The 16,860-nt window shown below is 38.1% G+C and overlaps 2 protein-coding genes across 4 annotated transcripts in view; one reads left to right on the forward strand and one right to left on the reverse strand.

The window, feature by feature from the left end:
* LOC136346677 (GPI ethanolamine phosphate transferase 1-like) overlaps window positions 1–16,860 on the reverse strand; it is a 225,072-nt gene that overhangs the window by 192,255 nt on the left and 15,957 nt on the right. The window lies entirely within an intron of this gene.
* The window catches only part of Ser (Serrate), a 239,402-nt gene that overhangs the window by 172,861 nt on the left and 49,681 nt on the right, over window positions 1–16,860 (forward strand). For all 3 annotated transcript variants that reach the window (XM_066296002.1, XM_066296000.1, XM_066296001.1), the window contains exons 3-6: window positions 1,815–1,869; window positions 7,469–7,723; window positions 7,792–7,852; window positions 16,139–16,272. In XM_066296002.1, coding sequence (XP_066152099.1) covers window positions 1,815–1,869; window positions 7,469–7,723; window positions 7,792–7,852; window positions 16,139–16,272 — 505 coding nt within the window. The remainder of the gene's footprint in view (window positions 1–1,814; window positions 1,870–7,468; window positions 7,724–7,791; window positions 7,853–16,138; window positions 16,273–16,860) is intronic.

The following is a 16,860-nucleotide window of genomic DNA, read 5'->3' on the forward strand; positions in this document are numbered from 1 at the left end:
CTGGTCCACCAGCGTCCTCGACGAGACAAACCTATCTCTTAGGGCCATGATTCGAAAGCGATGATCTTGGCGTTCTGTAGTTCTTCGGGATCGTCCAGGATCTCTCCTTCTGCCTGTTTGCTCTCCTTGAAACCATGTCGGACAGCACCTCACTCTAGTGTTTACACTACAGTTCAATCTAGTGGCGATTTCCACCTCTCGTAGACCCACTACTCAGCCTCTCTCAAACTCGCTCAATTGATCAAAACTTCACTGCATATTCGATTAATATAAAAGCACTTTCTAGGCACTCTATACACCAATAAATAATATTTTGCAGTTATATTGTTGATATTTTATTGCAAATTTTATAGTAAAAAGAAAGGAAAATTCCTGATAGCTTGTATGTACATTGATGAACATGGCTGAGAAATTTAATCATTTTTTGTGCTCCCATATAGAAACATACATATCAAAAATTATTCAAATAAAATCATTTTTGCGGAGTGTTCTCTTTTCGATGACACGGAGTATATTTGCGCATGAGCCGCATTCGTGCTCATTACATAATATAAGGATGATCGTTAAAAAAAAGCTCAAGGAGTAAATTCAACTTTCACCTGTTGTCCATAAGGTGTTTGTTGTTAAACAGTAAAAAGCTCAATCAACGCCTTGCGTTTACGGTTCGCCGGCTACGGCCAAGTTTTTTTTTTAATAATAATTGCCCGTTACTAATTTGCTAGCATAGATCGTCATTATTTAATGACTATTGATTAGGAAAATTGGTATCAGACGAAGATCTAGGATCTATATCTCGGAAACTGATCCACTAATCCAATCAAACGAATGGACTGAAAGGGGACAAAAACCTGACCATCCGCATATCAACTCTGATTTCGAAAGAGGATTAACTGGGGGGGCTTTTAAAAAGATTAAAGCTTAACGTAAGTAAATACGTATTTAGGAAGCCTTTGAAATATCAGTAAAATGGTGGTAGAATTGCATCATGAGAAAACAGAACGATTGCGTGTTTATCCAGGTTTCCTCAGGTTTCGTCAGCTGTTCCTCACATTGCGTCAGTAAAATCGACTTAAAGACATACGAAAGATACATTATTTTTTTTATCAATAAATTTTGAAATACGCCCAGATTAAAGACAATGAATGCGTGAGTTGGCAAAGACAGTTCCTGTGATGGCATTGAGTAGGAAGTAGATTATGGAATATCTGGCTATCGAAATTCCAGTGGGTCGGTAAAAAATGATTTAAATAACAATATTATCGATTCCAGTGGAGTGCCCGTTCTTAAAATGCACACAATGAGAAGAAACTGTTGAAAAATTGAATAGGATTTGTTTTGTACCAGTGAACCCAACATCATTTAAAATTCCACAGGTAACAATATAGCCGATGTGTTCTTCCACTTTTGGTTATAAATCGTTAGAGAGCCCGACTTAGTGCTAATACATATTCACCTAGTGTCTTTGCCTCCCATGGTGATTGTACTAATGATGGCATTTTCAATGGTTTGAATTAACACGAAAGGCTAATTGCCGCATACTGATGATCTTATTGGAATAATTCGACCGTTCTTCTACCATGAATTTGGACGTAAAAACGCATTTTTCCCATTATGGCGTATTGCACTATAGTTTTAAATCTATCGAACTACGCCTCTGTCGTCCTTATCTTTCTGCTGGCCTAGTATGATTAAATTAAATATGAAAGAGACTGATCGACCCAGGAAATCTCCCGTTTCTTTCGGCGGCTTTTTTTAATCTCTAGGTAACGCTAAGCATAATGGAATTATCTAATACTTGCTCTTGTTTGTTTCAGAGATCCTTCACACTAATTCTTCAGGCTGTGGATCACAATAATTTCTCAATACCAGGTAAGTGAAGGGGCTCACGTTTCTACTCTAATTTCAGTTTTGGGAACCACTTCAGTCGTAAATGAATTACTTTGTGTCTTGAAACCCATCCGTACCAAATCTATCGATCAATCCATCCATATCATACCATACCATCGAAACTGAGACTAGACGAAAAAAGAAGAAAGTAGACCGGTCCACTGCTTGCAATAACTTAATTCATTCCTCTGGTACTCCAGCGATCATCATCAAGACATTTATTGATGATTAATGCAGTTCCATCCGCGACTAAATTGAAAGTTTTTTTTGTATACACATTTTGGCCATGCGATCCGTTTTTCCATGTCGGTAATGTGTTGTGTTTGTCCATAAGTAAAAATAGGAGACCCTGAAACAACTATGAAGAGAAATAAATATAGGAAGTCCGTTAGTCTTTTGGCGTGTCTAATTTTAATTAAACTTCTGATTGTTTCATTTGGCCACAAAATTTTATCTAAAAAAGTGATCTTCAAACATTTCCTCTGCGCTCTGTAGAGCGTTCCTGATTTTGCAAACTGTGTCACAGGCCGCAGATCTCGGTAAAATCCGAAGGAAAAATGTTAAAATTATAATTAACACATCAAATTCATATCATATCAACAATCGGACGATCATACTTTCCCGTCCGCGGGGACTTCGAAGTAAGCCCTAATTACCGCACATAAAGCAACACCTTAGCATTCCTAAATCGGTTAGGAGTAGGTTTTCTCCAAGTATGTTAGCTTTTCTCGAAGTGTAAACCATTTCTTAAATATATGAGTATTACTTACCACGTGTGGTAAACTTTCATTATATTGATTAAAATTTCTCTACAATTGGTGAAAATATCCTTATTTTTTAAGTTGAAATATAGTTAAGTTGTCAGGCCTTAGCGCAAACAGTGTCCATTTGTGGTCTTTAGGATTGCAAACTTACCTTAGATATGCTAATATTTTCTTCGAACTGTTAAGACTTCCGAATCAGCCGACATTAACAAACTTGGTCGATCGTCAGGTTCCTAAAAGAAGTAGGTATGAGAGGGTTTTCCTCAGGTTTTTTTAACATTTCTTCGATCCTCTTCGCCATTTTTCAAAACGACGTTTGCCAAACAACGTATCAAATTCATTAACCAATTTATTTCTTTTGAAGTCTGTGGAGCTTTCCGGAGCTTTTAACCTGAGCCTCACTTCGAGTTCCGCCAAAATCTACAAAAGACTGTTTGAAAGCCTTCTTCAGGTTCGTTAATATAATATTCTTTCGTCCATAATAACTTCTTCATTCTGCAAGCGATTTGTTTCAACTAGTTAAATGTTTGTTAGGATTGTCACTTCTTCTATTATTAAAGGTCGAAAATCGATATTTCAAGGTCCTAAGCTTTCTTCAGGCGTGTATTGACCATTCTTTAGGCATTTTTAGATTTCCGGCAAACGTTCACTATGGCGACGACCTGGGACGATTTTTTAAAGATGGCCACACTTCGGACAGTGTTTGAAGTCCACAGGACAAACGTATGAACGTTTCCTCGAGTTGTTTCTATGCGCTCGCTAATGCTCACCCCCCGATTTGTCGAGACTCCCGAAGCGACGCTCGCGTTTCAATCTGGAAGGAATCGCCCGTCGAACTCCCCAACATCGTTGTGCTCCTTCTCCATTCTTAACTTCCGGAAGAGGCTCCCTTCAGATTTGCGTTAATGCCTTTAAGACCCGACTCTCCGAGTTCAAAAACCCCGAATATCCATATCTCACATGGTATCTTAACAGTTACTCGAACCGATGTTCGAATACGCGCATTTATTCTCTCATTTCTATCTTGAAACGTTTCTCGCCAGCGATCATCTGCAGTTGTTTCAAATTCATCGTTAAAATTGTCCAAAACTCGAACGATTGAATTCGTCCTGGGGAGTTACATCTCTCGGATGTTCCGCAACAACCTTCACCACGAATGAGAGTTACCCGGAGGTATCGCAATCGACGTGTAGATTCACGGACTTACGCCACGGTGACCGATCGGACTCGGTTGAAGATTCCAAATAAGAATTTGCAAAACGAACCTGTACAGTTTGCAGCCTCGGTCCCGGTGGTTCCCCATGCAGCGTTCTTTTGCTGAAATGTAGTAGTTATATCTTAATTGTAATAGGCTTTCTCTAAGTAAGGTCGCACCCAATTGGAATTCGCGAAATGTGCATTTAAATAAAATTACCTTCGAGTGCTACTAAACGATTTTGTAGTGTATACACAGAGCGGTCGTTGTGTTAGATTTGCAAATCATGGGTCGTAGGCGTCCGTACATTCATTAATAAGTACTTCAAGAGCATTTTATCCCATTTTAAAATCGTTTACAAGAGTGCTTATATTGACTCTTGTAGCCGGAGGGCCGGTCGTCCTACACACCTTGCACTTTCTTCGGCATAATTTAAGTGGTACTTTTACACCACTGTAGTGAATCCTATTAACCTATTCGAGTGGTAAACACAGTAGTTTTGTTTATATTTGAACAGTCGGTTTGGTCGTGTTTTGGCCATTTGAATAATTATCCACGTTTTTGTAGACATGTGTGAATTATTGTTCCTCGGGTGTCAAATTGCCTGCAATAATTACAGATTCGACGTCGGGAGTGATTAACTTCTTCAGGTAGCCTTGACAATAATTGTTTTTTTTTTTTTTTTAATGTTTGCTTGCTTGCGTTCTAGCACTTAATCATTTCCAAGTGCTACGTGTGTTTTGCATTCTCCAAATAGCTCTTATATCTCTTTTCAACGAGTATTTACATCATGACATACCATTCATAATTTATTCGGCAATCTTAGGGCATGCGGGGAATGAAACAGGTTGAGTGTACGTTCTTAATGTATTAATCATTATGTTAACCGAGTGAGCCGATTCGCTTTTATACGCATGTTTGCCACTCGGTCCTTTTTCAGTCGCTAATGGACCATTCTAAACTGCCAAAATCGTTATCAAAGCCGTTCGCCAATAATGTTCAAAACGCATGCGGGGCGTAGCGGAAGAAGAGCTCGCAAGCGCAAAGGCGGAAAAGGAAACTTAAGACTTTGGTATTCCCGGATACTACGCAATTCAGAACCAAAACCACGAGGACAATCCTGGAAGTACCCGACCTGACACATAGATGGCGATTTTTCGACCAAAATTTTGCATGAATTACAAAGACCTAACCGTAAAAAGCTTATGTTTTAAGTTCGATGGTGTTACGTCGATTCGTGTTTGTCTTAGAGCCGTTTTCAGAGATTTTGCGAATACAGAAGAGATTGGTGATCGACACGTGATTCGCTATTTTCATATGAAAGTTTTTGATGCATCCGACATTGAAGCGCAGTCAGACCATCTGTAGGGGAATCTGGTCCTCCGTCAACAACTGTACAATATTGGGTGGCAGGGTTCAGACGTGGACGTTCGAGCTGCCAAGACACTCCAAATCTGGCCACTCGAGATATTGTGATGAAAATTCACAAAACTAACGGGAAGACCGTCGGCCTAAATTGTGCGAAGTAACTGACATGATAGGAATTTCAAAATGTACCGGATGTCACGTTTTGACCGAACTGAGAAGGAACGACATGAGGAAGCTGTGCGCTAGGTGAACAAAAACTGCGTCGTGAGGACGTTTCGAGGGAGTAGAGTTTTTGAGTCGGTTCATAACCATGGATGGAATATGAGTCCATTATTTCACACCTAGGATTAAAGAGTGATCGAAACAACACACTTAAAAGGGAAAGCCGGCTCCAAAGAAGGCGAAAACCGTTCCAACTGCAGGGAAGTTGATGACGTCAGTTTTTTGGGTCGCACGTGGGATCATTTTTATTGACGACCTCCCTAAAAGAAAAATAATAAACGAAGAATATTATGCAAATTTATTGCAGCATTTGAGCGAAAAACACAACAACCGCATTTGGCGGAAAAAATTTCTTGTTTCGTCAAGACAACGCACTAGTCCACGCTCCTCTGTCATCGCGATAACCAAAATCTATCGACATGGTTTCGACCTTCCTCCTCGCCCACCCTATTCGCCAGATTTAACCCCTTCAGACTAATTTCTATTTCCAAACTTGAAAAATTGGCTCGGTGGAAAGAGATTTGCCAATAAGGAGGAGCTGGTGTCCGAGATCGATGCCTATTTTGAAACATTCGAAGCTTCTAACTGTAAACAGAGTAGGGAAGACCTGGAGCATCGCTTGGAAGTGTGTTAACCTCAAAGGAGACTATGTTGAGAAACGATGTGATATTTTCAAAAAGTTTTTTTCATAAATGTTAGATTGGATACTTCTGGGTCTATCCTCGTATATGTAGTCAACAATATAAATTCAAAGCTTCTGAATGATGGAAAAGTGTCAATGAAAAGACGTTCCAATGTTAATATTTTGAGTTGAAGTTAACTGTACATGTACTTCTGTGCAATAGAAACTCAATGAATACAGTGTTCTCTTATTGACATCATAGAAGAATTAGGTCTAATTAGTCTAGCTACTATTCTGAGAACCTGTTACAATGATTTATTATTTTTGGTTGAGCTGGTTCCAGATGACAAAAAGGTTTTTGCATGTACAGGATGTCGAAGGTTGCGGGATTTTATTTTTACACAGTGTCCAGTAGTCTGTTTCAAGCGAATGATGTTTATCCAATTAACAACAGCAATCGGCATAACATAATGGAAAACGGGGTCTTCAAAAACGGCTACAAGCGTCTTCAACATCGTGTACTTCTTTGGTGTATACCGTGTTCTTCGCATGTCCCCGCAGATAAAAATCAAGGAGTACCAGCCCGGATGACCTAGGAGGTCATAAAACAAAAGTACCAAACCTAGGGGATCAGGTCCAGGTTGGTAGGCCTGCACTTCTCACCCAGGGTTCTCCAGGCAATCTAATGGGAGGTTTTTATTTGATGGAATATACTTTTGCTTCAAAAAAAAAAAAAACGTTTTGCACTTTTTCCGTGTTAAAAACTCGTTGGTAACCTGGTTCACCACCACAAGCTTACTTGGTGTGGTTGCGGCATTAGGGCGGTAATTTTTGGTGAATAGGTTCGCCTCCGTAGGGGTTACCAATATGTCAACGGATTCGTATTAATGCATATCGTCGTTAGTAATAATAATAAAGTAAAATTGTAAAATCAAAGCAACGTAGTGACTGACGACAGATGATAAAGTAGAACAAATATGAAAAATTACTGGTAGTGGCCAGATACCGGAGAGATAACTCGTGAATACATGAAGACAAAAAAAAAGATAATATGTTCAAAAAACATATCTTTCTCATTATACAACTTTCACTATGGTATGGTATATGGTATATTTGGTTTAATCGATTAAGCCGTTAGTCACTCTTTAAAAATAAAATCACAAGCAATGAAGATAACGAGATTTTGAGACTTCTGCAGACGCGCTGCGATGGATGGTTTATTGTAGAAGTTAAAATACAAATAAATAACAAAAATTGAAAAAAATAACATAAATAAAAATTTTCAAGTGTTTCAGTCCCTTTGCTGTGAAAGAGAGTAGCAAAAGGGTTCCCAACTCTTTCACTCGCACTGTATATCTGCCTAGAATGAAATGTGATATTTTCAAGTTTAATTTTTTTTTCTACTTTCAGCTACAAATGACATAATAGAAGAAGCTACCTACTCGGGGATAATCGACCCCAGCCCCGAGTGGCACACGCTGAACCACAGGGGTCCTCGTGCGCATCTCACCTACAGGGTGCGTGTAAAATGTGATAGTCACTACTACAATTCTACTTGTACAAAATTCTGCCGGCCGAGGGACGATAAGTTCGGCCATTTTATCTGTGATGCTAATGGTGATAAGGAGTGTATAGAGGGGTGGAAGGGAAATATTTGTGATATAGGTGAGAGCTGCGCCGTTCACAGTAATGCCGACAATACTGATTTGTTTTTTTTTCTATCTTTCTCGCAGCTGTATGTAAAACGGGATGCCATCCCATACACGGAAAGTGTGATTTTCCAGGAGAATGCAAGTAAGTGTCCAATCAACATCACATAATATTGTGCTTTCATTGAAAGTCCATAGAAAATGATAGTCGATAGTTTTCAAAGGTCTAACCCAAGTCACATCCATTATTGCTCATGCATATGCATAAGTTGCCCATCACCAGGCGAAGCTACGCTTTATTTTCCTAAAAAACTACACAAATTCCAGCATTTATATGTTAATTAGCAGTATTATAAGTTTGGGTAACAGCCTGGTATCTATCGCTTATACCATCCAAGTGGGGTTGTATAACTAAAATAGGTTAACATTTCTCCATCTTTAATGAAGTAATTTTGGTCAATATATATTCTATTTTGTTAATTAAAAAACATACCTAAAACATTTAAAGGGTATTTAGCTTGTGAAGTACGGTCAATTTTAAGTGGGAGCGAGCTTTTACGAACCCCGAGCTTTTTTATTTCACGCACTCACGCGATTTTTTTATACGCTTTTCATGTGGCTAAGCTGGAACAATTGAAATTTTCTACGTTAAGTGCAGAAAAATGTGTCATTACAAAGTAAAATCCACATTAATTTGAATAAATATGGTCTCGATAAGATCGTACAAGCTCGCAAAGGAGCTGTGAGAAAGAAATGGTTTAACGTGCGGTTTATGGGGAAACGATAAAGTATAGAAATCTATACATGCTTAATGGCGTTTTAATTAACAACAGTCTTTGAAGTGTAACTGTTCATTAGCAGTACGTTTCAATTTAAGACTTAAATGAGCCGATTTAACTAAATTTATGGGAAAATTTGTATGTTTTGAGTTGGTACGGTGTGAAGGTGAAATCGTAAAATGCCAGAGAAATTGCTCGTTGATTTAAGCGTCGATGGCTACGATTTTGCGTCGATCTTTAAAAATTTGGATCATAAATGTCTTTCCGCTCAACCAAACGCGGAAAATCCCTAACAGAGCCCTTCGCCGACTTCCGGAAAATCCCCACTAAACTTTCGCTCAAATTGCAAAACAATAAGTGATTCATATCAACTTGACGACTGCGTGTGTCTCTACAAGGCTGCGAATGCCCAAACGAAATTGAAGCAATTTTAAGACGAACAATTTCCCCCTTCGGAAAAGCCCAACCGTGCTTTAGCGTTATTGCCTTTCCGACTCCGGCTCTTAAACATTACCACACAAGGCCTGAATTGCTCCTGAAAATGGCAATATTTAGCGGTATTCGTTGAAAGGAATTTTGAAACTTTGCCCAAGTCGATACGAATCACACCGAAGATTGATTGAAGGATTTTTCTCACAATCCACTATTCATAGCGATTACTTGAAAGAATTCCCTATCCATAACGGCCAATCGATCGTCATCATCTATATGGCTGAGGAGTAACGGTTAAATGTCTTCTGCACGATTTGCCGTAGTGGTTGCGTGTGATTGATTATTTTTTCAATTAAAACGAAAGTATGCTAGACATGGCCTAATATAGTGGCACTAATTAATTAATATATGAATCGTATGACCGGCAGAAGTGAGCGTTACATACCGCCTGGTCAACTGATTTTTACCAACTGTTACATCATGTTCGGCTGTCGATGTAATTTGTTGGTGCATAATTAGGATCTTGTTTTCAGTAGGAAGGACAGTGAATTAGCTTGTTTCGGGACGTTTTCGGAGACGGAAATTTGACTAGTGCTAGATGATGGATCATTTTCATTGTTAAAGCTAAACAGGCGTCCGAGATGCTTTTAAGTAAGAACAAATTTGATAAAAATCAAATATGCCGCGGACTACGAGATTGTTATTAGAAAAAAATATATAAAGCGCGTATCAACATTTACGTCAGATAATGTTCAACTGATACTTTCCAACTTGCACGCTTGAAACTGTCTGCAGTAATTTTTTGCTTTGCCCTTTTCATTTTATCGTGAAATATATCTCCTTCTTATTTAATTAAAGCACGAGACGCGTTTTTTGCTATGCAAAATGATTCTGAATATCTTTCAGTATTTTATGCGTTGCAGGCCATACCGGAGCGCATATAAATGCCAGAGAGAGTTTACTTAAGAGGCGCAATTAAGAGCGTTAACATAGAACCATAAAGTAATTCGTTAGAGGTTCGTCTGAATTTTGAAATCGACTCGTGCAACAACGTTACCAAGAACAGATGTCTTGTACGGCCGCCATTAACAAGTAATTTAACAGGTATGTTCATGTTTTAGTGGACGGAAAAAAGCCCGTGTCCGTCTTATAGGGGATCCGTTATTTAGAAGAAGCAACACTGAAAAACCGCTATTATTAAATTCAGCTACTTAAAAACTGTTCGTTATTACACTGCGAAACGAATGATTAAATGAAAGAACTTCGATTCTCACATAAAATGATAATCGTGGATAAGTCGTAGCAACGGTGCGGAGGTTCTTCGGTTCCTTTGCTCGTTCGCGAACGAAATCTGACTCTTCGCGCTCTCCTCCATATCTGCGGAAAATTTCATTCGCTCCAACTTTTCCACCTCAACACCTCACAAATTTTCAACTTGCCGGTATTTGCTTCGAAATTACTTCTGCCAAAGACGATTTTGATGCGATGAAACGTTCGATCCTCCCGTTTCTCGTTAATGTTGCGTATCGTCGATAAAATTTTCGCCATATTTCCATGAGAAAACGCCGCTGAAACAATTTTCCATCTTAATGCCTACAAATTGGCCATTGCTCCCTCAAAATTAAATGCTTCTACTAAAGGCGCGCACAGTGCATTTTCCTCTATATTTTCCATAACTGTTTCTTTATATACTCAAGCACTCGCCATCTTAAATACACACAGTGTTCTGAGACAAAGGGCACAGAGGACATATATACATTTTTTATTATTGTTTAAGGGATCGTCAAAAAACTTCAAAAACTGAAATCCTCACGTGTGCTGCTTGTTCTTGCGCGATGCTTTCATTTTCCATTCACATATGCCAGTCTCATAGATATGGAACAAGTTCACATACCTACTTACTGTAATAAATATTGATAGTGACCTCCACAGACTTTCTATGCCCATGTACTGCTGGTCCTCAAGGTATTGTCGAATGTTATTCACCATGTGTGATGTTATTGACCTACGGTCTACAACGATTCTTGCATGTGACTCGTCGAGAAATTCAGCTCCATAGTATGTATGACTCGGCTTTTCAAATATTTTCATGGGAAAAAATCCAATAGGGCAAGATCGAAGGGTTAACGGGACAATATGTTGGGCATCTTCTACCAACTGGCAGTGAACAGTGGCGCAGTGTGAAGAGGCTCCGCCATGGCGCACCTCCGATAGGCCAGAGTGAAATGTTTTGAAATTTTTATCCTTGGAACTGACTCGATTCGGGATTTTTGCGAATTTCTGGGAAAGTCTTGACCGCACTGACCGCAGATCCATGGAAGATCAAAAGTCCCGCATAAGTTCTTTGAAAATTGCAGGAAATATTTCCCCCGAAAATATCGGAGCATCACAACTATCGTTTTCAGTTGCGCACTTTTTGACGTAACAGACCTGTATACAGGATTATCTGTGTAGCAGATAAGAGTAATTTTGCATTTTTTTCTCATGGAACCCAACGTATTATATTGTGACGTTTTTGAATTCTTCAAAAAATTCTATACATATTTCATGTAACTCACCCGTATTATGACATTAATACCATCGATGCATTGGGCGAAAGGGACAATTAGGGTGCCTCTTGGATCGCCTGATCTGCCCCCTATGGGGTTTCTTTTAAAGTGTCTGAAACGTAGAGTGTATTTAAATAACCCAATAATATGGAAGAGTTAAAAAAGAAAATTACTCAAAGTGCTCAACAAATACCTCTTCAAATGATAAGAAAAGTGCTTGAGAAATCGAAGAAATTTGGATTGCCGTTTGGTTGCTATTAAAAAGTCAGCGGCGTAGAGTTCGGACATTTAATAAATTAGATTTTAGTAGTTTGTATTGTATTATTTGTGTTATTATTTTTTAAGTTTTGATAATTCTATTATTATTTCCAGGTTGTTTAATTGTTTTAGATAGCTGTTGAACTTAGACACGTGTAGGTGACATGAAATATGTTCAGAATTTCTCCAAAAACTCAAAAGCGTTATAATACGTACATGTATGAGGTTCCATGAAGGCAAAAATGAAAAAATACCTTTACCTACTGCACGAGCAACCCTGTATACGTGTTTGTTCCACCTAAAAATATACAACTAAAAACAATTCTTTATGTGGACCTTTTGGTCCTCTGGTACGCACGTATGGAGCAAATTCAGTATAAATCAGATTAATCTAAACAAAATTGTTATGTATTCCAAGTGTCAACTTCTGAATCAAATAGAGGAAAGCTAACTTAGGTTTTTCTCGACTCATTTTCCCGCTCTTCTCAGTAAAAACCAAATGGCGGATAAAATAAATTCAATCGCTTTTTGTGAACTTTGTAAGTTTTTTTTTAATAGGAATGTTTCCTTCGAAAACTACATTGGCAGTTTCATTTGTCCAAGTTTAGATTGTGACCTGGTACCGCTGAGTTGTCCATTAATTGGAGAAGGTCCTGCAAAGCGACACCGTCGGTTTCCTCCCCCCAACATCGCGATTTGACCGATGTACATTTTCAATTTAAAGGCATCTACTTGATGCCAACGGACAAACTGCCGATTCAAACATGTATCTAAAACAAGTGTTCGCATTCTTCTATATTCTTCCATCACAAATGAGCCCCCTTGCCGCCTTCATTTCCCAACAATTGAACGCTATCACGGCATCATTCAAGACAAAAATTAGATCACTTGTCAGATAAATCTTGATCTAACATAAAGAAGACATGTCAATTATTGGAGAGCTAAATGAGATATAGATTAGGCGTTCTCCTTTGCGGAATACGTGAGAATGTGCCTTTAATCTTTGCGGAAACGTTTTGCTTTCGTTTTAGCCTTTTTAAAAGGAATTTATGGAAGGAGTGTCCATTGATATATCTGCAACAAAAAAATCGAATAATAAAATCGCAGACGTTCATTGTACGAGATCTATGGCCATTCTTTGTAACTAAGATCTCCCATTAAGGCTTAGTTCCTAATTAACTGTCCCTTCCAGGGTTTTTCCCGCAATATTCATCTAGAAAGTTATTTGAAGTCGTCGAATTTGTAACAGGATCTCACATTTTGGACTTATCCGGAGAGTATAAACATTGTGCCGACGTCGAATAAGTGCGTATGTACAGGGTGTCCCGTGAATCAACGATATTCCTTGGAGGGTGGATGGGCCAACTCGAAATGAGTCGATTTAACTGTACTTGCCTTGGGCCAAATGTTGATAGCAACCGAGATACAGGGTGTCAAAGGTGAACAATGAAATCATTTTCTTTAATACGTCACCACTACTTCGAACTAATTTCACGAAATTTTGTATTCGGGAATTTCTTGAGATGATAAATTCAAATTTATTGAATATTATTATTATTATTCTTATTATTATTATTAATATTATTATTATTATTATTAATATTATTATTATTATTATTAATATTATTAATATTATTATTATTATTATATTATTAGCACTTGAATTCTTAATTATTGAAATAATTTAACAATGAGGTTCTTGTTCAGTAAATTTGTATGGATCATCACCTTTAGACGCTTTTTTTCGGAAATCGTTTCTACTAGCGACTCTAATACAATATACCTTTTTCAAGGAGGAAAGGTGCAAGAAAAGATTTATCTAGCCCAAAATGACATACACAATGGCACAAAAAAGCTTCGGCAGTTCAAGTGAGTCCTAATTACCGCCTATGGCGCCCTCTAGAAGGTACACCGAAACTAACACCCTCCAAGAGATATCGTTGACTTACGGGACACCATGTATATTAATGGGTATTTAAAGGATTAATGTGTTAATAGTAATAAGCTCTGTTACTTTATTCACCATAAAATTGAAGAAGCAACGCAACTGGCACTCAATTGCTTTTTGACTTAAGCAATTGCAATTCTCTATGGTGAGAAATAAAACTATTAATACGCATTTTATTTGCTGTTAATGTCGATTTTAGTGCCTCTGGGGAACGTTGCTGTAATTGTTGTTAATCTCCTTCTCAGCTGTCGGATTTATTTTAAACAATTCCAATGTGACGTTGTATTGTTTGTTTTAGGTGCGATTAACGATTTTCTTCATTCAGACCTGTATCTTTATTTCTTCAAATTAATTTTCATCAGAAAATATGATAGTTTTCCAAAATTCACTTGACTTGAGTTTATAAGCGTTTAGCGAAATCTAATCTCTACTTTCTGTTCACGTTATTAATTGTTGGTTTAAGACGCGCAGTACGAGCTTTGAATCTTTCCTTTCTCAATTTGTTTCTCACTTTTCTTGGTGCTACAGCCTCTCCTCTTGCAGGTTCCAAATCTCTGGCGGTAGTTGTGGAGCTTTCAAAAGGGCTCTTCTTAATGGTTTTGACAATAAAACGCTCATCTTTGTCGGCAACTTTTGAAGGTCTGCCGGGTCGTTTTTTTTTTTTTATTATTTTGGACTGTGTTGGAAATTTCAAATTTGTTTATAGTATATGCCACTGTCGAATGGTGTCTACCTATCAGTTTCCCCATTTCTCGTGCAGACTCACCGTCTTTATAAAATTTAATAACCAATTTTTTTCTTTAGAGCTATGATACAAAATTTCAAGCTTTTTAAATTTTAATGAAGCAGCAACTAATTCTAAATTATCTCCGTAAAAGAGTCTGTACAAGTGGTTTTTCAGAAGTAGTAAATGAGTGAGAAGCAGCATGCGCGCGTGTCTGAGTACTTTTCCCTGTGGCTTTTCACACTAAATTTAATATAACTCGTTTTTCCTGGCTTTTACATGCTTTTATTGCTGATAAATCAAATTATTTAAAGCGACCTGGCTGTGAAATTTATTTTTATGTATGCATTGTTTAGTGCAGTTAATATTTTAAAGTTATGAACATTTTTATACTCCGTCTCAAGCGGTGTCTACATACCTTTTTCCGACACTGTATATGGGAAGTAGTGTATGTATAATATAGGTAGGAAATGAAACCCCACAAAAGTCACCAGTTCAGATCGAATAGTAGCAAGGGACAGGGTCTGGAAAGTTCCAACTGTGATGTATCGTCATCATTTAAAAGCCGAAAGCAACTTTAATTTCTTATAGCTAAAGTAATGTTTGTTCAGAGAATCAGTAGAAGAGGCGCACTAGAACGGCCGCGATGATTTCCAGATCTTGCACCCTCGATTTTGTTGTGGAGTCACTTACGAAATTCCGTTTAAAAAAAGAGGCCGTAAAATTTAGACGATTTGAAAATCTCAGAATTCAAACAGAATTATTGTTAATAACGGAAACAACACTGGATAATTGCATAAAAATGTTTGAGGAACGAGCGAGTCGTTGCCAAATTGTTACTGGAGCCCAAATTGAGTATTTGTTGCAGAAATTTAAATTTCGTTTGCTGTAATAGTGAGTTGCTTCATTTCACATCTAACAGTTTTTTTCCAGGACTCTGTAGATCAGATTTTAGTTCTGAATACGCCGTTGCACTCATTCCTGAGTTGCCTTAGATTTGGTATGCTAGAGTGGCTATCTTTCAGTTTGAAAATAAAAAGTTGGAAGGGGTCGCTGGAGACACGTGACAAGTTTGAAAATCAGAAATATTGCATTAAATGCCTTTTCGAAATAAAATTATACGTGTTAAAGCATTTAAAAAAACCCCCAGTATATGAAAGTTACAAACGTGCCGCAATATTTTTTTACAAGCTGTATAATGGTACAGATCTTAAGCGGCTTTAAATGGACGTTGTTCGGAGTATCGTAAAACACGGCAACGTACGCAAATGATGCCCTAATGTACGATTATTGCGTGATTACATCTCCAAGCAATATTTACTTGATATCTCATGTTGCATATCTTAGGACATGCAACTATGACAAAATGCAATAAGTGGACTCATAAAGACTCGAACTGTATTTCTGCCAGGGATGTCGAAAATTGGCCTATTTCAACATCCAAACATTTTTAGATTTGACGTGGCTGATCGGCATATAAATATCCCCACAATAGGCGCATCTGCACTGGTATGGTAATATTGTGTAACCCCGATGTAAATGTGTAATGATGATATCACTGTAATCTTCAAGCAACCGCTATACCCCACTACATCACGTGTAAAAGTGCATAATCCTACCGTTACAATGTTGAGATTAAAGATGTCTTGTCATGTACTTAACGATTATCATTTTATTACAATGCATCAGCATAAGTATATTTCCGCACACGGATTCACTTTTACCATCTTTTCATCTTCAGCTGTCGACCTGGATGGAGAGGAGACTTCTGCGACCAGTGCGAACCCTATCCAGGCTGCAAACATGGATATTGCAACGGGTCTTCGTGGCAGTGCATATGTGACACCAACTGGGGAGGTATCCTCTGCGATCAGGGTGAGTTTTAATGCATACACGTAGGTCGAAAAATGTATTTAGTGTTATAGGAGAAACCAATTTCGACAATCTTACAAGTCTCTTGTGCTAGAATCCATCACTGAGTAGCCGCTTTCTTGTTATTGCAATACGAGATAATACCAACAATCTCTCTCTTTTTTTGGCAATGGATGAAAATCGATTATGGAGAGAAATCAACAAGCAGTCCACCAATTCAATGACAAAACTTAATTGCGCCACTTCGTAAGAATCTCATCCAAATTCGCAATACATATTTTTGGATTGGGCCCAAAATTCCATTAAGTTCTCCTTGAAAACAGTCCTCGTGCTTAATTTTACATTTATTCAAACGTTCTCCACGGTCGAGATGATATTGTTTGGAAACACCATTTCACACCCCACCGGGGGTTGTTGTAGGGTGCAATTGGACCATTCAGAATCCTCTTTGCCTTCCAAAGCGAACGAGGTGATGCCACGTCCTTTTCCCTTGAACCGCTGAAATAATCTCCTATAAAGATCGAAGGAAAAGAGACAATTTACGTTCGGAAATATCCCAATTGAGTGGTTGATGGGAAAACGGAGCAGAAT

Source organism: Euwallacea fornicatus, chromosome 24 (assembly GCF_040115645.1).
Source record: "Euwallacea fornicatus isolate EFF26 chromosome 24, ASM4011564v1, whole genome shotgun sequence".
Taxonomy (NCBI): Eukaryota; Metazoa; Arthropoda; class Insecta; order Coleoptera; family Curculionidae; genus Euwallacea; species Euwallacea fornicatus.